Below are 26,186 nucleotides of genomic sequence, written 5' to 3'. Positions count from 1 at the left end.
GGTTTGGCCATTCTCCTTTGACCTTTCTCATTAGTAAGATGTTTTTACCCACAGAGCAACTGCTCACTGGATGCTTTGTTACTCTTCGCAGCTTTATTACTTACTGCCTTTATGCTGCTGGCATTTAGGTCAGCAATGAAGGTCCTCCATCTCTGGTAGTGGTGAAAGAACCCCTGAACATGCCAGTAGCTACCTCCTCAGTTTTCACTATTGTCAGTCATGCAAGTCCTGGGTGAAGACTCAGGAATACCATCACATTCAAATGTAGAATGTTTCCTTATTGTTGTTTCAGTAACAATTTTGTTTTACCAGTCAGTGTTAGTTGGCCCTGAGCTGGAACCTGGAGGACCAGTGAACTCTACCCATTGACCTATCTGGCATGTGTGACCCTACCAAGAGCCAAAGCATAAAGCCATGACTCCAGTCGACATAGCTCTTCAGATCACTGAGGCACGCAAGCCTCCAAACCATGACAAGGCTGTGGTCCTCTTGGAGAGCTTTTCATACCTTTCTCTGTAAACTCCAGTGACTTGTGCATGAAAATCCAAGGAGTTCAGCAGTTTCTGAGATACTCAAATCACCCCGTCCGGCACCAACAATCATTCCACGGTCTAAGTCACTTAGATCCCATTTCTTCCCCATTGTGATGTTTGGTCTGAACAACAACTGAACCTCTTGAGCATGTCTGCACACTTTTATGCATTGAGTTGCTGTCATATGATTGGCTGATTTGGATATTTGCATTCATGAAGTGGCCACTGGATGTACAAACCCCATTTCCAGAAAAGTTGGGATATTTTCCAAAATGCAATAAAAACAAAAATCTGTGATATTTTAATTCATGTGAACCTTTATTTAACTGACAAAAGTACAAAGAAAAGATTTTCAATAGTTTTACTGACCAACTTAATTGTATTTTGTAAACATACACAAATTTAGAATTTGATGGCTGCAACACACTCAACAAAAGCTGGGACAGAGGCATGTTTACCATTGTGTTACATCACCTTTGCTTTTAATAACACTTTTTAATCGTTTTGGAACTGAGGATACTAATTGTAGTAGATTTGCAATTGGAAATTTTGTCCATTCTTGCTTGATATAAGACTTCAGCTGCTCAACAGTCTGTGGTCTCCATTGTCTGATTCTCCTCTTCATGATGCACCATACATTTTTAATAGGAGATAGATCTGGACTGGCAGCAGGCCAGTCAAGCACACGCACTCTGTGTCTACAAAGCCATACTGTTGTAGCCTGTGCAGAATGTGGTCTGATATTGTCCTGCTGAAATAAGCATGGACGTCCCGGGAAGAGACGTCGCCTTGATGGCAACATATGTCTGTCTAAAACCCTAATATACGCCTCAGAGTCAATGGTACCTTCACATACATGCAACTCACCCATGCCCTGGGCACTGATGCACCCCTATACTATCACAGAGGCTGGCTTTTGCACCTTTCACTGATAACAATCTGGATGGTCGTTTTCATCTTTGGCACGGAGAACTCGACGCCTGTTTTTTCCAAAAACTAGCTGAAATGTGGGCTCATCTGACCACAGCACGGTTCCGCAGTCTTTCGGTCCATCTGAGATGAGCTCGGGCCCAGAGAACTCACCGGTGTTTCTGCATAGAGTGGATGTATGGCTTCCTCCTTGCGTAATACAGTTTCAAGTTGCATTTCTGGATGCAGCAACGGACTGTGTTGAGTGACAATGGTTTTCCAAAGTACTCCCGAACCCAGGTGGCTATAATTGTCACAGTAGCATGACTTTTCTGTGCACTTTTCAATCTTATTTTAACTCTGTCCCAACTTTTGTTGAGTGTGTTGCAGCCATCAAATTCTAAATTTTTGTATATTTACAAAATACAATTAAGTTGGTCAGTAAAACTATTGAAAATCTTTTCTTTGTACTTTTGTCAGTTAAATAAAGATTCACGTGAATTAACATATCACAGATTTTTGTTTTTATTGCATTTTGGGAAATATCCCAACTTTTCTGGAAATGGGGTTTGTATATTGAAAATTATGCGGGTCTGAGACACTTGGGGTATCTTAATGAGAAGGTATTTTGTAAAATTCAAGATAAAATTGCATTTATGGGGTGACATACCTTTCATTTGCCTGTACTTCGGGTAAAATCTTCAGTCATTCCTAGAAAGTATTGTTACAAAACCATTTCCTTCAGGAAGAGCTAAGCCTCTTCTGGTAAGGATCAGGGCTAAAAGTGAAGGACACCTCCCACCCAGCCATGAATTAGCAGAGGATTCATAAGCGGGCCGAAACTCCTGAAGACAGGTGGCAGATCAACTGATGATCCCACTGGTGATAGCACAGGACAGTTAACATCTTAGTCCACGTGTATTTTGTAACTCTGTTGCCTCATTGGTACAGTGTCGGGCTGAGAGGCTTGTTCCTGTGCTGTGCTAGGGCAGCATTGTAGCATCGCAGTTAATATGATGCTTTCCAGCAGCCAGCTGTAACACTGGATTTGATTCCTGCCACTATGAGGAGTTTGTGCATTCGCCCCATGACCATGTCGATTTCCTCTAGGTGCTCTCGTTTTCTTCCACTTTCACAAACATGCAAGTTTGTGAAACTGGGAGAAACGTACATAAACATTATCAAATATACTGAGCTGTGATTATGCTATGTTGGCGCTGGAAGTATAGTGACATGTGCAGGCTGCCCAGCACAAGCCTTGCTGAGTTGATTTAATGCAAAAATGATGCATTTCACTACCTTTCAATGTATATATTACCAATAAAGCTCATCTTTGTAATAATTCTTTGTTCTATTCATTTTCAGGATGTGGTATGCAGGCAAAACTAGCTTTATTTTAGTTCCTTCATGTATATGATATCTATTATACAGAATCTTGAATTTGATATTTTTATCACTAATATTTTAAATAATACTAGCATAACCTTTACACAATCTTTGAGCAAATGCCTTATGGAATTTTAATGCAGATTCTAGCCCTTACTGTACTGTTGTAGAATGACCTTGAACAGCATTGCCCCCATAAAATGGTAGCACACAGCTTCAGCGCATCTTTCAGTACATTGTCCTGGACTTTGTTGGAAATGGCATGCTCTAATTGGATGTGGGCAACATCAAAGTTGGTGCTTTCCAAAAATATACTTAAGTGGGACAAGGTGTGATTTTCATTCAATGACTCATTTGTTGACAATACTTACAATATATACACATTCACTGATATGAAGAAGAATTTAGTGCCTTCTCAGCATAAGGAAGCTCAAATCACAGCTTATGCTGATCAGAAATGACCTGGGACTTGGGTTGGCTGGCGTTCACAGCATTCCCTGTGAATGTGAAGCAGCATATATCGGCCAGGCAGGATGCATGTTGGAAACTCATCAAGGAGCACAGTAGGAGTATTCGTTTGGGTTACCCAGAGAAATCGGCGATAGCAGAAAATTGCATTTGTAATAGCCACAAGTTTTGCCATTGGCACAAAACTACTGTGCTGCACAAATGGCTTTTGGGACTGCCTGGTGAAGGAAACCATTGAAATAAAACTAGAGAAAGAAAATTTTGACAAAGACAAAGGTCTCGCTCTAAGAACTGGAATTCAATTATAAACAAGGTGGGACAGTGGGAACCTGATTGGATGAGGACTAACCAATCAGGAGGGATGGGTGATGGGGTAAAAATACCATCGGACTAGACATGCCTAGGCATCACCTCTGATGAAGATGGCAGAGCTTGTCATCGAAACATCGGTTAAAATCAATACCTGTATCCAACTGGAAGCCCGAGAAGAGTTTTTCATTCACTAATGTATCTTTTGCCAAAATTTTCATTTTTGGGCAAACAGGAATTTTTGAGCAGTGCAGATGTCCAAGGTAGGGCTGTTGCCTTGCTAGTTTGTCCATCCTCCCTACGCTCATGTGGGTTTCCTCTGAGGGCCCCAGTTTCTTCCTCGTGTCTCAAAAAAGTGTGAATTGAGTTAATTTGCTACTGCATTATCCTTAGTTCTTGAGTTTTAGAATTGGGAGGGGGTGAGTGTAGTGAGAGTTGATGGAAATATGGGATTAGTATAAATGGGTGTTGTGGGTTGAAGATAAACATGAGATTCTACAGATGCTGGAAATCCAGAGTAAAACACACATGAAGGAGCTCAGCAGGTCAGGTAGCATCTGCGGAAAGGAATAAGCAATTGACTTTAAGATTGAGACCCTTCAACACTGGAAAGGAAGATTGAAGAAGCTCAAATAAGATTATGGGGGCAGGTAGGAGTACAAGCTAGAAGATGGGTGAAATCAAGTGGGTGAGGGAGGGGTTTGAAGAGAGCAGCTGGGAGGTGATTGGTGAAAAAGGCTGAAGGGCTGAAGAAGGAATCTGTTGGGAGAGAAGAGTGGGTTATGGGAGAAGGGGAAGGAGGAAAGGTACCGGGAAAGGTGAGTAGAGGTAAAATAGAGCCATAGGGGAATGAGAAAGATTACCGTTAGAAAAATTGATGTTCATGCCATCAGGTTGCTCCTCCAACTTAAGTGGCCTTGTAAGGTAATGTAATTGGTCGAAACATAAATAATTCACAACCACTGACGTTGAATTGGAGTCTGCTTTAAGAGGCTGATCTGATGTATTTATGTAAAGTACTTTACCGCACTTTGTGTTCAGTGTTTGGAATTCAATAAATAAGTTGGTACATTTTTCTTAAACATAAACCCCTCCAGCATTTTTATTTGCTAAAACCTACAGTCTCATCATGGTAGTAGAGGCCAAGAACGGACATGTCAGAATTGGAGTTGGGAATCCAACTGCTTGCAGGGATAAGTGGCAGGGGAGGGATGAACAGACAAGGGAATCGCAGAGAGAGTGATCCATGCTGAAAGTAGAGGCTGGTGGGGGGGTGGTGGAGATGGTGGTTAAAGGTGTGTTTGGTGGTAGAATCCCATTGCTGATGGTGTAAGTTGCAGACAACTTAATGATGTGCTGGGTGCTGAGGCTCATGGGATGGTGGATAAAGACAAGACCAACTATCTCTGTTAGGGCAGCGGGAAGATGAGATGAGGGCTGATGTCCAGGAAGTGGAGATGTGAGTGAGGGCAGCATCAACAGTTGTTGAAGGAAATCCTTATTCTTTGAAGAAGAAGAGCCGATGATGTCCAGGAAAGGAAAACCTCATTCTGGGAACAGATGCAACAGCTGAAGGAACTGAAAAAAAGGTGAATGGCATTTTTACAGGTGACAACATGGGAAGAAGTATGGTTAGGATGGCTGTGAGGGCCAGTAGGTTTATAAAATGTCAGTAAGACAGTTTCTCTCCAAAAGATGGAGACAGAAATTGAGAACGGGAGAGTGGTGTCAAAAATGAACCAAGTGAATTTAAGAACAGTGTGGGAATTACTAAGTTCTTCATTGGTGCATGAAGCAATTGGGGAGCATTGTAGAAAAGGCTTGGATATGGACAGTGAAAAGGCAGGCATAGCTGGGGCCCATGTAGGTGTCCGTGGCTACGCTTTGGGCTTGGAGGAAAGTGGGAAGAGCTGAAAGAGAAATTGAGTGCAGAGATCAGTTCCACCGGACAGGAGGGTAGTGGTGGAGAGGGGAACTGGTTGGGTCTTTTGTCAAGAAAGAAGTGGAGAGCTTTAAGGTCTTCCTGTTGGAGGATAGAAGTGGACATCCATGGTGAAAATGGAACCCTACTGCAGTCATTTCAAAGACAGCCTTTACTCGGATTGAGATCCTGGACTTGTCATGGAGGAAACTTCTTCCCGCTAGCTTGTTTGAGAGATCTGATGGTGAGACTTTTTGCCAAAAGCTTCCATTGTTGCCTCCTCAGAATCCGAAGGGCATTCTTTGCAGACCAGTTTCTGACTGCTCGGAGCTAATTGCCTTGGTTTTGTAGGCCATTTCAAAGACAGTTTAAACTTGGCCGCCATGGGACCAGTCTGGAGCCAAAGACTGGACTGACTTTATGAAAAAAAATTAAAAATCCTTCCCTTAAGGGAAGAAGATGCCAGAATTTGTCATTGAAACGTCAGTTATAATCAATACTTGTACCCAGCTGGAAGCCTGAGAAGAGAATGAAACTATTGCAGGCTACCAATATGCACTAAGATACTATGCAAAATGTGTATTTTTTTCATTTGCAGTTTTACTGAGTACCATAATTCAAATTTGACCTGGCCTTGGTAACATTGAGACGAACAAATGTCTTTCAAATGTGTTGCATACTCAGGGAGAACAATATCTGTCTATTGAAATTCTTCCTGAAGTAGGTAAAAATAGTAAAAGTATAAGCATTGGCTAACCAGATGGATTGATTGTAATTGTAATACAACCAGCTCAGGCATTTTAAAATGCAAGTTGAGTTTTTGTTATTGGGAGCTCTTAATGTTTTCAGTGTGCAATGCACAAAAGAATCAGTCAGCTTTAATATCACTGACATATGTTGTAAAATCTGTTGTTTTGCAGCAGCGATACAGTGTGATACATAAAGAAATACTCAAATTACAATAAGAAATGTATAAAAAAGTACGAAGTTCAAAGTAAATTTATTAGCAATGTATGTATATTTCACTATATACAACCCTGAGATTCATTTTCTTGAGGGCATACTCAAAGCTATAGGATAATAACCATAACAATCAATGAAACCATCCAACTTGGGCGTTCAGCCAAAGTGCAGAAGACAATAAACTGCAAATGTAAAAAGAAAGTAGTAAAAATAAAATTCAGAAAATGAAATGTTATGGGCACATTTCAATGATAGGGCAGGTGAAGTTATCCCTTGTGGTTCAAGAAGCTGATGGTTGAGGGCTAATAACTATTCCTGAACCTGGTGGTGTGATTCCTGAAGTTCCTGTACTTTCGTCTTGATGGCAGCAGCCATATCCTGGGTGGTGTGGATTCCTGATGATGGACGCTGCTTTCTTACCACAGTGTTTCATGTACCTGTGCTCAATGGTTGGGGGCTTTACCTGTGATGGACTGGGCAAAAAGAGAACAAAAATGGGGTTGGGCCCATAGTCCATTCGGAAATCTGATGGCGAAAAGCATGAAGCTATTCCTAAAATGTTGAGTGTGTTCCTTGGAGGAAAAGTGATGCTGCCTTTGAGTTTGTTGCATCAATTCCTTCCAATGTTTCACAAGTAGCTAAACAGTCTAGAATGGTTTACAAATTGATTTTCATTTGCCGTGCTAAAGTATTAACAAGATTGTTGTGTATAATCTGCAGAGTCTATTCTGTTGAATTGGCTTAAGTTGCAAAATAACAAATCTGCATTAATTTTTTTTCCCCCAGATGGACAATCCGGGCTCGCGTTACCAATAAAAGTCAGATTAGAACGTGGAGCAACTCCCGTGGAGAAGGAAAGCTATTTTCTATGGAGTTACTGGATGAGAGTGTAAGAATCCTTCCCAGCATGAGCATGAATATTTCTGTTCAATTGGTTTTCTGCTTTGTTCACTCACCAATAGGGGGTGTTTGTGCCAAACAGCTTCATCTGCGCCGGCCAACCTTGCAATGGGCAGCAGGGGGCGATCTTCAGTTGGTGCTTGAGGGAGGTCTTTCTCAAGTGGTAACCAAACCAATCCATCTTTGTTTGGTCTGTTTGTACTTATCATTCTAAATCAACCTATTGATTGAGTTGATGGACTTGTGTGTTATTAAACTTTTAAAATTGTATATTGATTTGTTTAAAAATTTTTTTATTAGCCACGTTAGATTCATCATTAAAGCTTTTCAGAAGGGGTGGAATTAAGTTCTGTTTAAAATTATTGTTTGTAATAGATTTTCAAATATTTGTTTATATGTTCACGGGCTGCACAGGCCAGAAATTTCACAGCCTGGCACCAGACTGTCCCAGGTTTTATGAATACTTACCATGATCTGATTTTTCTGTAGTTGGCGCAACCTGCACTGATCCTAGATTAAGTTTCAGGCCATCTTGGTTATAGCAGTTAACGGAGGGGTTTGGAGCTACTCTCCAATTGATTTGACAAACCGCCTTTCAAATATCATTTTCATACTGCCATGCTAAAAATAACACCAAAAAAAATCGAATACTTGTTAGCTGATCCAGTGTCTTTGCCTGCCTGCTCAGTTTCTGAATGCTAGTGCACATACTGCATTAATGTATCCCTGATGATTTAGAATAAAATTTTAACGGCTATAAAAATCATCGGTTGTTAACTGCAACTATTTTTTTCAAGAGGAGCTTTTAACCCTTCTGCTAATACCAGAATGGTTTTGAGTAATGTAATTTTAATGGCCTGTCACACCATTTTTGGGGAGGGGGGGAAGATTTTGTAAATTGATTTCAGCTGCAGGCAGCTTGTGGATTGAGTGAAAGTGTTTTAACTGACAAGTGGCATCTGTTCAGAACGCATGGCAGAGCAGTAATGTAAATCTTAGTAAACTCTGCTTATCTCACCTGAAATCATAATATGTAAGTAACTCGTAATACCCCATTTATTATTTATCCTGAATGAAATTTTTCTTTTGAAATAAGTCTTTCCTGAGAGTGAAAGATTAAAAAGAAAATGACTGTTGCAATTAAAATGTGCATCTTGTAAGGCTGGTGATGAGACTGCATGGTTGTACTCATTGCCATGGTAATGGGCTGGCATGGCTAGACATGTAGCCATGCCTGGCTCTTCCAGAAGATCAGAAAGTGCTGCTGCTGTTCCAGTCCTGGATTGGGATTTCTGGCTGGAGAAACCACAATTTGAACAACACAGCCATCTGCCTCCACATTGCTTCCTTGGCAGGAAGCACTACTCAGGCTGTTTTTGAGGCACAACCTGTTTGATGTTTTTCCTTCTCTTCCAACTTCATCCTCACCATCCAGTGCAGTTGGTGCTCAAGGTATGAAATGATCGAACTAGAATCAAACCCCTATCCTGTCCACGCACAAGCTAAGTTTTCTAATTCCAGATTATCTGACCACAATCTATGCCTTTCCCAATAGTCCCAATTCCACAAGACGTAGGAGCAGAATTAGGCCATTCGGCCCTTCAAGTCTGCTCTGCCATTACATCATGGCTGATTTATTACCCCTCTCAACACCATTCTCCTGCCTTCTCCCACTAACCTTTGACACCCTGATTAATCAAGAGCCTTTCAAACTCTGCTTAAATGTAACCTATAACTTGTTCAACTGTGCAACGAGAGATTATAACTGCTACAAAGGGGCTGGGATCCTTTTATCAAGAAGTGAGAAGGCTAATTTTATGATTTAATTAATAGGGTAAACATTAAGAAGCTGACTGTCTAGTGGCATAAGCACAAATTTGGGGATCTTAAATATACACAAGGGACAAAACAACAGAGTGCAGGCTGTTGGGGCTAATGGGAAAAATGGGAGGAGGCTTGTGTGGAACAATGGTACTTGGAATGAGCTTCCCCCTTCTATTCCCCACTCTGGCCTCATACCTCTTTTCACCTGCCTGTTCCCTCCTTTCCTTTCTCCTAGTCCACTCTCCAATCAGAGTCCTTTATCTCCAGCTCTTCACCTTTTCCACCCACCAGGCTTCACCTATCACCTCCTAACTATCCTTCTTTCCCCTCCTCCCAACTTTTTATTCTGGTGCCTGCCTCCTTCCTTTCCAGTCCTGAAGGAGGGTCTCAGCCTAGAATGTCGACTGTTTATTCATTTCCATCTAAGCTGCCTGATTTGCTGAGTTCTTTCAGCATTTTGTGTGTGTTTCTTGGAATGAGCAGCCTGTTTCTCTAGATGAGATGCTCTAAGGATTTGTTCATCCAGTCTTCTAATTTAATCTAAAGTCTGTTCTTTTTGTGTCTTGAATCCTGGTGCGGTGACATTAAAGTTTTATCTGTTATAATTTCTGAAATTTTAAATTATTTTTAAAGGCAATATACACTGCAGAAGTGCTTAGTTAAAAGAACATAGTCTCCACTAAACAGTTGACCTTAGACCCTGAAAGAACTAGTGAGATGAATTTTGTTCTTGATTCTTCCAGTAATTTTCATTAATTATTCAGATTGTGATCATTAGTGAGGCCAACATTTATTGCCTGTTCCTGATTGCTTTGCTTTGTGGTGAAGTGTCTTAAATTGATGCTGCCCAAGTTGGGTTGGCACCAGCAGCACTTTGTCCCACCTCGGGGCATTGTGCAATTTGGAGGGGATTGGTGAAGTAACTGCTTTCTCATGTGCCTGCTGACCTAGTCCTCTGGAGGTGGTGGGAATCGGTCAGGAAGATGTTGCTAAAGGAGACTTGGCAAGCTTTAGAACTGCAAATGTAACTGCTGGAAATGTACACGCTTCACAACCACCGACATTAAGTTGGGGTTTTACTTTAAGAGACTGATCTGACGCGGTGATGTATTCTGTAACTGCTCTTCATGTTCAGTTCTCGGAGTTCAATTAATGAGTTGTTATGGTTTTTCATGAACATAAAACCCCTTGCATTGTTTTATTTGCAAAAACCTACAGTAAAAGGCATGTTTAGGGTGGAGAATGGTGTGCCATCAGGTTGAATAGCTGTTCCTCAAAAGAATGTCAAGCTTGTTGAGTGCTGATAGTTCTCTACACATCCAGGCAAGTGGAAGAACACTCCTCTTCTGATCTGCCTTGTGAAAAAGCTTTGGAGAGGCAGAAGGCAAAATGTTATCTGTGGATGTGCAGCCTGGCTGGATCACTTAAATTTCTGGTCTGTGGTGAGGGCCCCAGAGTGTGCAATTTGGGTGTAATAAAGCCATTGAATATCAGGGAGATGTCATTTGAACCCCTTTGGGTTAGGATGGCCATAAATGTGACACATGCCCAGTGCAATCAACAGCCTTATAATTTTGTCCCCATACTCATTGTAGTTTTAATCAAATACTATTCATCAATGAACATTCTCATGTTTAATGCTGTGATGAAGTGAACATTACTGATAAAGCAGTTGAAGGTGATCAGGGAGAGAACACAAGCCTGAGTATCTCCAGTATCCAATACTGAGATGATTAACCTCCCAACTTTGTTGTCATCTTCCTCTTCACCATATCTGGTCCAAGGCTCAAACCATTTCCATTCCCATTAACTGCAATTTTACAGTGATTTCTTGTGCTATTTCTAGTCAAATGGTGATTGAAAACTTACATCTGAATAGTTAGATGAGAATCCTGTTATCTTTTTTTTGTTGCTATAGGAAGTACAAATAATTTGTCTTAATTTTGGTTCTTCCAATTGCATATTTAACAAACTAATAAATTACAGATGAGGTTAGTATTTCCTGGAGCAATTTGAATGTTAATACAATCAAGATAGAGGAATGAAAATGTCATGTTGGGGAAGCACCTGAGTCTGGTAATCCTTACTACAATATGAGATTCTGAATGTATTAGCAGGGTTTTGATTAATCCAACAAGGTAAGAGCTTGGAAGTAAAGTTGCATACATAGAATTTACATCCCAGAACTGGTCTGTGCAGGTGTTTATCTTCAGCAGAAGACTCCACTTACTGTAATTACTAATTCCAGCTGCACTCTTCTAGTCTTGTGTATAAATCAAGCCACCTCTCGCATATCTGAAATGTTTCACCCATTCCCCATAGAAACAGATGGGCCAGCTGACCAGTGGGATTTCACTGTATGATTCGGTAGGGTGTCTTGTGTAGACGCTACTTGATTGTTTTGAGTTCTTTTGAGTCCAGGCTGAGGGTGCCATTTTGGGTGTGGTGGACACTAGGTGTCAGTGCAAGCTATCCCTGAGTTAAGAATGCCCGATTTATTGGCATCCATACATAGGAGTAAGCTCCTGATTATTACGTTCAAAAGACTTGTTTATATATGTGCGTTAATTTGTTTCTGTGAATAACAAGCAGTTTGCTCCTTCTCTGCTTTTAGTTCCCCTTGTCCTCGCCTCCCACCCCACCAGCCTCCGGGTCCAACATATAGTTCTCCGTAATTGGATATTGGACTTTTTGGTGTTGGACTCTGGCCATATTCCACCGAGATACACCGGGCGTCACGGGAAGTTGTTCCTGCCTGTGGCCATCGAACTTTGCAGCTCCTCCTATGGAGGGTCAGACACCCTGAGCTAATAGGCTGGTCCTGGACTTATTTCCATCTGGCATAGTTTGCATATTGTTGTTTGATTGTTTGTGGTTTTTGTATTGCTATATTTATGCTCTATTCTTGGTTGGTGCAGCTGTAACGAAACCCAATTTCCCTCGGGATCAATGAAGTATGTCTGTCTAGCTATCTATCTATCTAGCTATCTGTGTAATTTCCGCCATCCCCAACAGGATCCCATCACCAAGCACATCTTCCCCCCCCCCACCCCCCGCTTTCTGCAGGGATCACACCCTACGCGACTCCCTTGTCCATTTGTTTCCCCCCCCCCCCCATCCCTTCCCACCGATCTCCCTCCTGGCACTTATCCTTGTAAACAGAACAAGTGCAACACATGCCCTTACACTTCCTTCCTCACCACCATTCAGGGCCCCAGACAGTTCTTCCAGGTAAGGCGACACTTCACCTGTGAGTTGGCTGGCGTGATATACTGCGTCCAGTGCTCCCAGTGCGGCCTTCTATATATTGGTGAGACCCGACGCAGACTGGGAGACCATTTCACTGAACACCTACGCTCTGTCCGCCAGAGAAAGCAGGATCTCCCAGTGGCCACACATTTTAATTCCACATCCCATTCCCATTCTGACATGTCAATCCATGGCCTCCTGTACTGTCAAGATGAAGCCACACTTAGGTTGGAGGAACACCTTATATTCCGTCTGGGTAGCCTCCAACCTGATGGCATAAGCACTGACTTCTCTAAGTTCCGTTAATGCCCCACCTCCCCTTCTTACCCCATCCCTTATTTATTATTTTTCCCTCTTTTCTCTCTCTGTCCCTCTCACAATAACTCCTTGCCTGCTCTCCATCTTCCTCTGGTGCTCCCCTCCCCCTTTTTTTCTCCCTAGGCCTCCTGTCCCATGATCCTCTTCCCTTCTCCAGCCTCGTATCCCTTTTGCCAATCAACTTTCCAGCTCTCAGCTCTTTCCCTCCCCCTCCTGTCTTCTCCTATCATTTCAGATCTCCCCATCCCCCTCCCACTTTCAAATCTCTTACTATCTCTTCTTTCAGTTGGTCCTGACGAAGGGTCTCGGACCGAAACATCGACTGTACTTCTTCCTATAGATGCGGCTTGGCCTGCTGCGTTCCACCAGCATTTTGTGTGTGTTACTCCGCTTTTAGTAATTGTTTTTGTCAGTCTTGTGTGCTTTTGATGCCATTCATTACAGTAGTGTGGAAGTATGTTACCATGTCAAGTGACCTTTGTGTATTTACTGAGTTGTCAACATAATGAGCTCATGGACATCTATAAGACCGACCCTGTCTATTATGCAAGAACAACCTGCAGTTTAATGCAAATGTTATAAAATAAGTGGTTCATGTTTTAGTTTTACCTGCTGAAGGAAAGTTCTAGTGGCATATAGATGTTCCTGTCACTCCATTAAAAAACCATGCCAAGACACTTTTTTTAAACAGCATCTTCCTAACCGAACTCCCTAAATTCTTATCATTGCTGATGAATTCCTCTTAAATCCTTTAATTTGATCTTTAAGTGGCTAACTTGCTCTGATGCTTTTGTACAGGTTTCTTTTTTGCTTTTATCTATGACAGCTGATATAATGCAAGTTACAAGTCAATAGAGAAACTAAATAATCCAGTGCATTTATAGTGCACTCCTCTGAAATTTAAGTAGGCTTGAAGTATTCTTAATGTTAATGTTCTAAATGTGTTCACAGTCAGTTTAACACCTCTCCCTGTGATGAACCTTGATGTATTACTTATTCTTGCTGTTTTGAGTTCGGCATTTAAGCATTTTGACACGGTTATCAACTGAATTATAATTTTTAGAAGTAGATTCTATGCCCTTCATAAACCTTCCAAAAATTGTTAGCTTCTATCAACCTGAACTGTTCTTTCTCTGCACAGATGTTGCTGATTGGTGAATGTTTCTGGCATTCTGTTTTCACTAATTATTTTTAGAATTTGCTTTAAATGGTTTTTCATTTGTTGCTTTTTAATATGGTGTATAACTGCTACTCTAATATCTATATAGCTTCATTCATATAATGGATCTGGCAGATTGCAACATTAGCAGTGTTACAATACTTCATTTTTTCTCTTAAAATGTTCTTGCTTTTCACAAATGCTGCTTTTAATTTTTGTAAACCACTTTGGTACTGCTGTGTGAGGGAGAGGAAAATGTTACTTTGAATAATCCAGAGATATTCCATTGCTACTAGGAACATGCTCCATCTTAGTTAGAAGTTTCCAACAGGAAGATTTAGTGATCAGGTCTGGATACTGTCCTTCTATGTATTGGTGATGGCAAGGATCAGTACTTTAGCTTTTGGAAACTCTGGTTGTTATTTGTGCTCTTTTGAACTATTTCTTTTTCCCTCAATTTCTTCCATTATTTGCTAGGGAAGTATGTTATCCATTGGAACATAAGAGTACAGCACAGGAACAGGATACTTGGCCCACACTGTTGTGCTGAACCAGCTAAAAAAACAAGCAAATCAAGCAACCAATACTCATCCCTCCTACCAGCACACGGAATAATCCCATAGAATTACAGGGAAGTTACTAGCGTGGGTGGAGCATTGGCTGGTCGGCAGAAAACAGAGTGGGAATAAAGTGATCTTATTCTGGCTGGCTGCCGGTTACCAGTGGAGTTCCACTGCTTTTTGCGATGTTTGTCAATGATTTAGACTACGGTATTAATGGATTTGTGGCTAAATTTGCCGATGATACAAAGATAGGTGGAGGAGTGGGTAGTGTTGAGGAAACAGAGAGACTTAGATAGTTTAGGAGAATGGGCAAAGAAGTGGCAAATGAAATACGATGTTAGAAAGTGTATGGTCATGCACCTTGGAAGAAATAAACAGGTAAACTATTATTTGGATGGGGAGAAAATTCAAAATGCAGAGATGCAAAGGTACTTGGGAGTCCTTGTGCAAGATACCCTAAAGGTTAACCCTCAGGTCGAGTTGGTTGTGAAGAAGGCCGATGCAATGTTGGCATTCATTTCTAGAGGTATAGAATATAAGAGCAGGGATGTGATGTTTGAGGCTCTATAAGGTACTCGTGAGACCACACTTGGAGTATTGTGTGCAGTTTTGGGCTCCTTATTTTAGAAAGGATATGCTGACATTGGAGAGGGTTCCGAGAAAATTCATGAGAATGATTCCAGGAATGAAAGGGTTACCATATGAGGAATGTCTGACAGCTCTTGGGCTGTATTCCGTGGAGTTCAGGAGAATGAGGGGGGATCTCATAGAAACAATCTGAATGTTAAAAGGCCTGAACAGATTAGATATGGCAAAGTTATTTTCCATGGTAGGGGAGTCTAGAATAAGAGGGCACGACTTCAGGATTGAAGGGCATCCATTTAGAACAGAGATGCAGAGAAATTACTTCAGTCATTGGTAAATCTGTGGAATTTGTTGCCACAAGCAGCTATGGAGGCCAAGTCATTGAGTGTATTTAAGGCAGAGATAGGTAGGTTCTTGATTAGCCAGGGCATCAAAGGGTATGGGGTGAAAGCAGGGGAGTGGGGATGACTGGAAGAATTGGATCAGCCCATGATTGAATGGCGGAGCAGACTCGATGGTCTGAATGGCCTACTTCTGCTCCTATATCTTAAAGTCTTATGGACACAATGTCTATATCCCTCCATCTTCCTTGCATCCATGTGTCTATCCAAATGTCTCTTAAAAGCCTTTAATGTAGCCTCAACCACCATACCAGGCAGCGTATTCCAGGTATCCACGGCTCTCTGATTAACGAAAATTGCTCCCCACATCCCTGTGAATCTACCCCTTCTCACCTTCAATTCATGCCCTCTGGTATTAGTGAACTTGAGGTGGGAACAAACTTGCATTTATTTTGAATATTTTATGTGTTTTTTTTTTAAACACTCAATACAGCAATGTCATTTTGGTTATTGCTGTTCTTTCAAACTTCACTGTTTAATTAGAGTAAAACTGATAATCTGGCACCCTTGGGACTCTGGTGCTGGTCTAGGAAAGTTTCACAACCATTGATTCGCATTATTGAATGGCACACTTCTATTCACTTTTTTTTAAACATGTTTTACAATAGCAAAAATATCTTTTCCAGTAAACTTGGTAAGTTTAATAGTAGCAGGAAATGCAAAAGCTCTCTGGCCCTCACCCAACCAACAGTCCAGAATCCTAGCACCAGCCACTTTGAATCCACAGAACTGGCTGCACACGCTGGAACTACTCGTTGCCCAGATGTGAACTGGTGATCAAACAAGCCAGATGCCAGACCAGCATTCCAAACAATCAGATAATCACAATATTGGAATTTTACTATGCTTTGGTAATGTTGATTTTGATTTCAGTGGACAGTATTAAAAATAACATTGGGTTTGTACATTATTACACAAATGGAATGTATTTTCACTGTGCTGATGACACTCACAACTTCAGCACTGTGATTTCTTTGTCTTGGCTAAAACTGAGACAGTTCCTGATGGAGGAATTATGTTTTACACACAGTTGGAGCACTGTGGTGAGGAATGAGATGAAATGCCGTTGAGTCGGCTGGTGGTTATTAATGGCTACGATAAAATTTAATTAATTTTGCAATTAATTGAAACCAGAAGTTTTTGTTAAGTGGATGCAGAGTCCCTATTGATTTGAATTACTTTGTTTTGCAGGGTGAAATTAGAGCCACAGTTTTCACTGACCAGGTGGATAAGTTTTTCCCGCTCATTGAAGTGAATAAGGTAAAGATATTTTTAAAAAATATATATGTCAGGGGGTTTCGTCTTTTATGTTACTGTGTAGGCTAATTAAAATGGCTTCTTTGTTATGTTATACTTGGGAATGCTTCTTTGTTATGTTAAACGCTGAGACAGTTTTGTGCTAGCAGCTTGTTGTGGGTTAGGGGGTGATAAGAGGATGTTACGAACCAATTGGGATAGTTGTTATGACTTTGGTGTATCTGGAAGGTTTGTATGTGTGGGGTTTTGAGGTAGAAGAATGGACCAGGTGCTGTGAGTCCACTAACGGGGTCGGACCCCGAGTGGGGCGTTCGGCGAGGAGAGAAGACGGAGACGGACTCGTGTGGAGCGTCTGGTCGACCACCGTTGTTGATCCCAGGTGGCCGGTCGAGGCGGTCCGAGGGGTCGCAGGGTGAAGAAGAAGGGTCCAGAGCTCCAACTGTTTGTGCACGAAGAGACTGAACTTTGATAAGTGTGGCGCCTTTTATTTTCCTTTTATATTTTATTCTCTATTAATTATATAGTTCCAGTAATATCTATAAACTGTAAATCATTTAATCGTATCTGGTGTATTGTCTGTTATTTGGGCGGGGTGGGGTACATCACACAGCATCCACACAAACTAATTACCCAGTTTGTCGGGGTCGAGGGCTGTTTCCCTAAATGACAGTGAGCTGAGCGACCCTGAGGTTGGCCGGGGGGGCTACATATATAAAATTAACTTTGGAAGGGGGCGTGGGGTGGAGAAGAAGGATACAGTTACATTGGAAGCAGTACGAAGGAGTTTAACCAGATTAATTCCTGAGAGGAGAGGCTTATCCTACCAAAGATTTAGGCCTGTGCTCCTTAGAATTTAGAGGAATGGGTGCTTACCTTGTACATGAAAGATCCTAACATGGTAGATGTTGGGATGTTTTCACTAGTGGGAGAATCTGGAACAAAAGGGGTATAGCAACCAAGCAAGGGACTGCTCATTAAAACTGAGGTACGTAGGAATTTCTTTTTGCAGAGGGGAGTCCTAGGTTCCGTGACTTTTCGATCAGGACTGCAGGAATGATGGTCTTAAATTCTAAGCTATAGTAGTGTGAATCTTGTGACAAAATGAAATGTCAGCAACTGGAAACTTCAATATTATTTCAAATTTTATAAATGACATTTCTGGGGTGGGGGGAGGGTGGGTGGTCTGGCTCTATCCACATCACATTTGTGTTGTTGGACTTCCTTGGAAAGTCAGGAGTACACAGCTAAATGTCCAAGGGGGCGGGTGGAGACTTCAGATACTTTTGTCTTGTACCCCGGTGCCTCATCATAAAAACAAATGGTTGTGGGGGAGGGTTTAATGATTGGGCAACAGAATTGAAGCTGAAATTGAGAGTTGAATTCTGAAGCCTTGCTCCAGTTGACTGCAGTGGAGCTACTATTCAGATTGGAATATAATCAATGTGTTTTAAAGAGTTTTTCATTTGACTTTACTTAGAAACATAGACTTTATAATGGAAGCTCAATAATGAGACAGTGTGACTTCAGAATCTTAAATGAATCACACATCTCAGTTTAGTTATCCTCTGTTCTTGGCTCATCCAACCAAGTTGAGTTGTAATATATATCTTGTGTATTTAATAGAAAAATGATTCCTTTTGGGTGTTTAACTCCTGGAATAATGAGCTACAATGTGAAAAGAGACTTGAGGATAGTGAGGTATTTTTTCACAGAGTGAAGGTAAAGGAGGTCAAAGATTTTTAGTATTGCGGAAGGTTTGAAGCAGTCAAAACAGAGATGGATTGGATCTATCACTACCATTACTAAAGCAGCAGTTACTATTTGGGTACTGACTATGTATGCATCACTTTAAAGGAATTTCATTAAATATGTGAAAAGGAAAAATAAAAGGCTGAAAGGATGTATATTTCTAGAGAAAACTAGTGTGGCAATGAATGGAATAGACCAAATGCTACTTTAATGATTTGTCATTAATCTTTAATTTGCCTTTCCTATTGTAAATCAAAAAGCAAAGATGAAAGTTTTCCATCTGAATAAAAATTCACTTTATCAAACCCAGAAATGGTTTTTAATACCAAGTGCAAGATGAGTTTTGTCAAAGGAGCTTCTTTAATTATTTCCCAAAAGTTTTCTTGTGGGCGTCTGGGTTTATTTTAAAATATTTTCATGTTCAGATACAATTATGTGGCCTTGAAATCATTATCCAGTGTTCACTAATTTCTGCTTGTGTGAGCTAATGGAGGAAGTTTGAATACACTACAGTGATAATGAGGATGTTATGTTGTGGGCTTGCTACTTGACCATTTTTTTTCTCTTCCATTCCACCTGCTTTCCCATGGAAAGAAAATTGCAAGAGATAAGGTGATGTGAGCAATTATGCTCACTTGAACAAACTTTCACCTCATGCTATGGAGATACTTGGTAAATTATTAAGTTGGTGTGTTGTTGTCACACATACAGCAGTACAGTGGGGGAAAAAACTTGGATTCTATCCATACAAATCAATTGATTACAATGGTGCATTGAAGTAGTAGGAAGTAAAATAACAGGGCAGAATATAATGTGTTACAGTATAGAGAAAGTGCAGTGTAGGTAGACTTTATTTATAACCTGCGTGCAGTTTTCTATTCTTTCAAAATATGAGAATTGGAGGTGTAAGATTCTACTTTATTAGCAGTGCAAAAACAGTTGTGTTTAAATGTGAACTCATTTTGTCATTCCAGGTATACTTTGTGTCAAAAGCAACTCTGAAGACTGCCAACAAGCAGTACACATCTGTGAAGAATGATTATGAGATGACATTTAACAATGAAACCGCTGTGATCCCTTGTGGTGATGGAGATGACTTGCCTACAGTACAGTTTGAGTTTGTACCGATTAATCAGCTTGAAAGCAAGAACAAGGATACTATGCTCGGTGAGGGTTTTCTGTTGGGGGATATTTGGTGTAGGGCAGTAATCTGTAATGAATCACTGAAGTTCTGTGTCTGGTCACTGGGTGGTGCTGTCTGGAAACAAGTTGACAAAAAAAGATTCTTTGTACGTTCCATCTCAGTAGTCTCTGTTAAAACAATTTTATCTGCAAATTAGGATATGGATTAAATTGATGGGAAATAATTTGGCAGCTTGATCTGGTAAAACAGAGAACCAAAAGTACCATTGTGACTTGAATCAACAGTTTTCAATACATGTGAGGTATTAATTCCTCACACAATTTCCATTGTCTTTTTAGAATTTTTGTTTGCATGCTGTACTTAATATAATTTAAAATTTTTACCTTTTTCAAAAAAAAATCTCATTTCAGATATAATTGGAATCTGCAAGTCATTTGAAGATGCCACTAAGATAACAGTTAGGTCAAGTAATCGTGAGGTATCCAAGAGAAATATTTATCTGATGGACGCGTCTGGGAAAGTTGTCAGTACTACACTGTGGGGTGAAGATGTAAGCATCCTTATTTTCCAGAATTGAACGTCAGTTCTGTAGAACTTGTGATATGAATATTTTTGCAGCTGAATTTATGATAATCAGCTATATTCACTAAACTCTGTGTGTACTTTGTGCTACAGCCTTTGAGGACAACAGTCTTCTGATTATACCTTAAACTAATTTTCCAAGGCAGGATTGGGACAATGTTGGCATAACAAGGAATTTCTTGCCTTTGCATCTCTCACTGATGCCTCTGTCTTCCAGCAGAATTTTTTTTTTTAATTTTATTTTTATTTGGATAAGGAATTCACAAATATCATGTACTTTTTTCACACGTATAACCTTTTCCATTTTTTTAATATGTATAAAACTACAATTATTTATACATTCTTAAGTACACATTGAGATGATATAAAAGGAAAATAAATATTTAAATAGATAATTATGTACTGTGGTAAATCTAACCTATTAGGCTAAGTAATGGAATTAGTTGTTAAGAAAAATGGTAATAATAGTTTCCATATAACCCTTCTGGACCATTTCCACTGGTCCAAAATGTTGTATATAAGCCTAAGTATCAACCATTGTAGGTGTTTATATCCTAATTTGTTCATGCTTGCTTCTGCCCGCAGACATAATTATCCAATCCCTATGAACTTAATTACTTAATTTTTTCATTTTTTTATCCCTTTCCCAAATCTTTCCCTTTACTTGTGTTAATTCTCTATTTTCCAAAAGAAAACAAAAAAAACAAACATTTAGACTAGGGGTGCTTACGTTAGCAATATTACTGTGTTGATGAGATGAGCAGTATAAATCATTAGGAGAGTCATCTAAAGTCTGCTCGCATTGGGGTTATATATTCAATCCATTTATTCCAGATTTGATAAAATTTTTCTTTTTGAGTTCTCGGGGAGTAAGTCAACTTTTCCATTTTAAATATTTCCAAGATAATTTCGTACCAATCTTCTAATGTAGGTGGTATTGGATTTAGCCATTTTCTCGTGATTGATTTCTTACTTGCCGGTAAGAGGGCCTGCAGCAACTTTATATCTTCCTTCTGTTCAAGAAACAATATATGCCCAAATAGAGCGTCTCAAAGTTCAGAGGTATCTGGGACCTAAGTACCTTAACTAATGTTCTATGAATACCTTCCCAAAATAGACTTAATTTAGGGCAATCCCAAAAAATATGAAAATGATTTACCTCCTTGGAGCCGCACCTTCTCCAACACATCGCATTTGTATCTTTATATTTTTCCTGATATGGGGTCTTGAAGTATCTTATAATGTTTTTCCAACAATGTTCTCTCCAAGTCAAAGAATTCGTCGAGGACCATTGAAAGCTGCAGATTTTCTCCCAAGCCTCCTCTGAAAGTACCAACCCCGCTTCTTTCTCCCACTTCTCTTTAATATACAGTGTATTTACATTTTTAGCATGGGAGAGTGCATTATATAATCGAGAAACTGATTTACTAGGTATTGAACTGCAAGCCGAATTCAGAATCTTGAAAAATTCTAATTCTACTGTTGATAGGTCTGTATATCTACAACTCTGGTTAACATAGTTTCGTACTTGAAGGTACCTAAAAAAGTCATTATGTTCTAGGCCATGTTTGTCCTGCAGGATTTGGAAACTTTGTAATACTCTTTTATCTATAAGTGAGAGGTAGGTTGTAAGACTTTTCTTTATCCATAGCTCAAATCTTTTATCTCCTCTGTTGGGAAGGAATTCGGTATCATATGCACACCATCTAAAGAGTTTTAACATGTTATTAATTCCACATGAATTAACCACCTTCTGCCATACTTTTAATGTAAGATTTATCCAAGCGTTTTTAAATTTTTCCAACTGGGCCATCAATCCTTTGTCAGCTATTAAGGCCTGAAGAGGAAAACTGTCAACTAATCCAAATTCTATTTCCTTCCATCTAGCCTTATATTCCCTATTACACCAATATAACAGAGGGGTTATCTGTGAGGCATAAAAATAATTTCTCAGGCAAGGAAGAACCATACCTCCTCCTTCCTTCCCTAACTGTAAGGTGTTATATCGAATTCTTGGTTTCTTTCCTTGCCAAATGAAGCGGGAAATCCATTTGTCCCATTCCCTGAATTGATTATCATCCACCTCCACCAGTAAAGTACGGAAAAGATACAATAACCGAGGAAGAATATTCATTTTTATAGTATTTATCTTTGAATTTAAACTTAAAAAGGGGATAAGATTCCATCTATGCATATCTGCTTTTATCTCTGGGATTAATGGCCCATAATTTACCTGTGACAGTGTTGAAAGATCCTTCGGCAGGGTTATTCCTAAATATTTTAATGATTTAGCTTCCCACTTAAGATCATATGTATCCTGCAATTTTTTGGATGGTGTATAATTTAAGGACATAACCTGCATTTTCTTTACATTTATTTTATAACCTGATATTTTCCCAAAGTCATCCAACAGTGTAAACAATCCTGTAAATGATTTTTCTGGTTCAGTCAGATAGACCAAAACATCATCTGCGAATAACGCCACTTTCTGTTCAATCCCTGCCACCTTGATACCTTTTACGATTTCGCTCTGTCTTATTAGTTGGGCAAGCGGTTCAATATATAGCGCAAAAAGGAGAGGAGAAATTGGGCATCCCTGTCTAGTGCCTCTCTCTAAGATGAAGGAGTCAGAGAGGTCCCCATTTATCTTAATTCGGGCTGTAGGGCTGTCATATAGAGTCTGAATTACTTTAATAAACTTTTCTTGAAAGCCGAATCTTCCTAACACTCTGTATAGGAATGCCCAACTAACCGAATCAAAAGCTTTCTCAGCGTCCAATCCTACTACCATTGTCTCTGTCTCATTCTTATTAACCTGTTCTAATATGTGCAGAGTTCTCCTTATGTTGTCCTGTGTTTGTCTTTGTTGAATAAATCCAGTCTGGTCTAAATGGATTAGGCCAGGTAAAAGCTTTTTCAATCTGCGCGCTAATATAGATGTAAATAGTTTGTAATCTAAATTAAGAACACTAATTGGCTGATAATTGCCACATTCTAGTTTATCTTTACCCTCTTTAGGAATAACTGAAATAATCGCTTCTCTCCAGGAAGGTGGAGTTTCTCCTCTCTGCAAGATCCAATTAAAGGTGTTAATTAGTAATGGGGCTAACTGTGTCTTCAGGGACTTGTACCACTCTGAGGTAAACCCATCAGAACCCGGGGACTTTCCAGCCTTTAACCTAGAGATGGCCACGTTCAGTTCTTTGACAGTTACTGGTTCTAATAAACTTTCATTTTGTAAATCTGTAAGTTTAGGTAGATCTAAAAAATTCAATACACTGTCTATATAGGGCTCATTGGGGTCCCGGGGTTGGGAGTACAGCTCTCGATAATATGTTTCAAAACTCTCTTGAATTTTCCCTATTGTACTCTCCACAAGCTTTGTCTTTGGATTCTTTATTTTATGAATTGTATTGTCTGCTTGTTGTTTTCGTAATTTACATGCTAATAATCTAGCTGATTTACCTCCTACTTCATAATTCTTTTGTCTCAGGTAAAGAAAATTTCTTTGAGTTTCCAACGTATAAATATCGTCAATTTCACTTTGCAATTTCCTAATTTCCTGTTTTCGATTTGAATTACTTTTGTTGCTATCTACAACTTGAAGTTGTTTTAATTTTCCTTGAAGGTCTGCTAATTTTTGTGCATTGATTTTTTTCATGTGAGTGGTAATGGAAATAGTTTTCCCTCTCTGTACAGCTTTCAATGTATCCCATAAGATCACTGGTGATGTTTCTCCCGTGTCATTAAGGTCTAGATATTCTTTGATTTCTCTCCTTAATCTCTCCATTACTTTCGGGTTATTGAGTATATGTGAGTTTAGCCTCCATAGTGTTTTCCTCATTTTCCTTTCCAGGATTAGAGACATAGAGACTGGGCGATGATCCGACAGATCAATTGTTGCAATATTACAGTTTTTTATCCTGAGTCTATCTGTATTAAAGATAAAGAAATAGTCTATCCTTGAATAGGCTGAATGAGGGAAAGAGTAATATGTATAATCTTTACTAGTAGGATGTAATTCCCTCCAGACATCTATAATTCCCAACTCCTCCATCAATGAATTCACTTCCCGAGTCAGAGGTTTATTCTGAGTAACTATTCTTGAAGAATCTAATATAGGATTTAATCTAATATTAAAATCCCCTCCACAAATTACTACCCCTTGAGAACTGACCATTAGGTCAAAAATGTGTCTATAAAACGACCATTCACAACCTGGAGGAGCATAAACATTCAGCAATGTTATTTCTGTACCTTCTATTCTTCCTGTGATTTTTACGAACCGTCCTTCTTTGTCTTTAGTCTCTGAAATATGTTCATAATTAAGAGTACTTGATATTAAAGTAGCTACCCCTCTTTTGTGACTCAATTTATATGATGAATAAAATACATGCTTAAAGCCCATTCTTTTTAATTTTCCATGTTCGGATTGGCTCATATATGTTTCCTGGAGGAAAGCTATTTGTGCCCTCTCTTTTTTCAATTTAGACATAATCTTATTTCTTTTAATTGGATTCAAAACCCCATTAACATTATAGGAAATTATTTTTACCAATTCAGTTTGCATTTTTCTCTAGTAGAAAAAAAAACACTCTCCTTTTCTAACCAAACAGTAAGCAATCCCTTCTCAACAGTAAACCAAGACATATAACCACACCCTAGACATTTTTGAACGTGCAACATTTGAAAATTTTTCCCGACTTCCCACAGTGAGGCTGAGCACCGACCCGCCTCAGTTCAGAGGGATAACCTCTATCTTCACCCTGTGTTAGAGGGCCCTCAGCAGTTTGAATAATCATAGAGAATTTTCTCCTATTTATGTCTCGACCATATTGCTATCATTCAAGTTATTCCGTCTAGTTTATTTTCAGTTACCAGTTTTCATTTTACCTTTAAGTCCGATTTACTCTTTTCAGTCATTTCTCTTAATTAATCTGTGTTCTCTGTACATTCGCGTCTGAATATTTGCAGCTTTTCCTTGTAGTTTGACACTCTGGTTCGAGTGGAGCGTCCTCGCCGCACTAACTGCCACGACTTCTGCCGAATCCTCTCCAGTAGCGACTCCGGTTGGGTGATAACTTTAATAGGTAGTCCCCGGTCCGCCAGGTCCAATGTTGCCTCCTCCACCGTAGCGTAAGTTTTTGTCCCTTCGTCATAAAAGACTCTCAGCCAAGCTAGATACAGGGTCTGGATTCTGATGTTATTTTCCTTCAGGACTCTCCGTGTTTCCGTCTGACAAGAATCCCCAGTGCGTAGTCGTGGTCTAAACTGATTTTACAGTTGTTCCACATGAAACCTTTCTTTTGCCATGCCCTTTTCAGCACCTCTTCCTTCGTTCTGTAACTGAGAAATCTGACCAGAATCGATCTGGGCTGGGCGCCTGCTGGAGGCTGTGGTGCCAACGCGCGGTGAGCTCTTTCTATCTGTAGGTCTTTTGCGGCCGGTATATCAAGGTTCTCTCTAAGTAGCTTCTCCACGAAGGGAATCATCAATCCGGGTTTACCTTCAGTTCCTTCGGGAACTCCATAAATCCTCACATTTTCCCTTCTTGAGCGGCCTTCTTGATCTATTAGTTTCCACTGGAGCTGGTCTTACAGCTTCAGCATTTCTGCTATCACCTCCTCTGCGTTTTGTAGCTTCTCTTCAATTCCAACAATCCTCGCTTCGGCTTCATCTATCCGCGAGTTAGTTTTTACTATTTCTCCTTTAATATCTTCCAGCTGTTTGCTGTTATCTTGTCGGAACTCGCGAATCTCTCCGAGAATCAAGGACAGAGTCACCGATTTCCCCCTCATGATCTCCGTCCTGGCTTGCCGTGGGGGAGCTAGGCCCGTCGCCTTGCTGCGTCTCTTTATGTTTATCAGCCTTCGGAGCGGACTTTTTAATCTTCTTGTTAGACATCATCCTTGTCCCTTTTATTAATATAGTTATGCATATTAAGTATTTGTCTAAATTCGATTATG

General features: G+C 40.0%; 1 protein-coding gene across 1 annotated transcript in view; it reads left to right on the top strand.

Moving 5' to 3' along the window:
- The window catches only part of rpa1 (replication protein A1), a 109,625-nt gene that overhangs the window by 49,949 nt on the left and 33,490 nt on the right, over positions 1-26,186 (top strand). Inside the window, exons 8-11 of the mRNA XM_072243165.1 lie at positions 7,276-7,378; positions 16,680-16,748; positions 19,469-19,661; positions 20,049-20,188. Of these exons, the coding sequence (XP_072099266.1) occupies positions 7,276-7,378; positions 16,680-16,748; positions 19,469-19,661; positions 20,049-20,188 (505 nt within the window). The remainder of the gene's footprint in view (positions 1-7,275; positions 7,379-16,679; positions 16,749-19,468; positions 19,662-20,048; positions 20,189-26,186) is intronic.

This window comes from Mobula birostris, chromosome 25 (genome assembly GCF_030028105.1).
Source record: "Mobula birostris isolate sMobBir1 chromosome 25, sMobBir1.hap1, whole genome shotgun sequence".
Taxonomy (NCBI): Eukaryota; Metazoa; Chordata; class Chondrichthyes; order Myliobatiformes; family Myliobatidae; genus Mobula; species Mobula birostris.
Note: the sequence above shows the minus strand (reverse complement) of the source record. Positions and strands in the feature narration are given on the sequence as shown.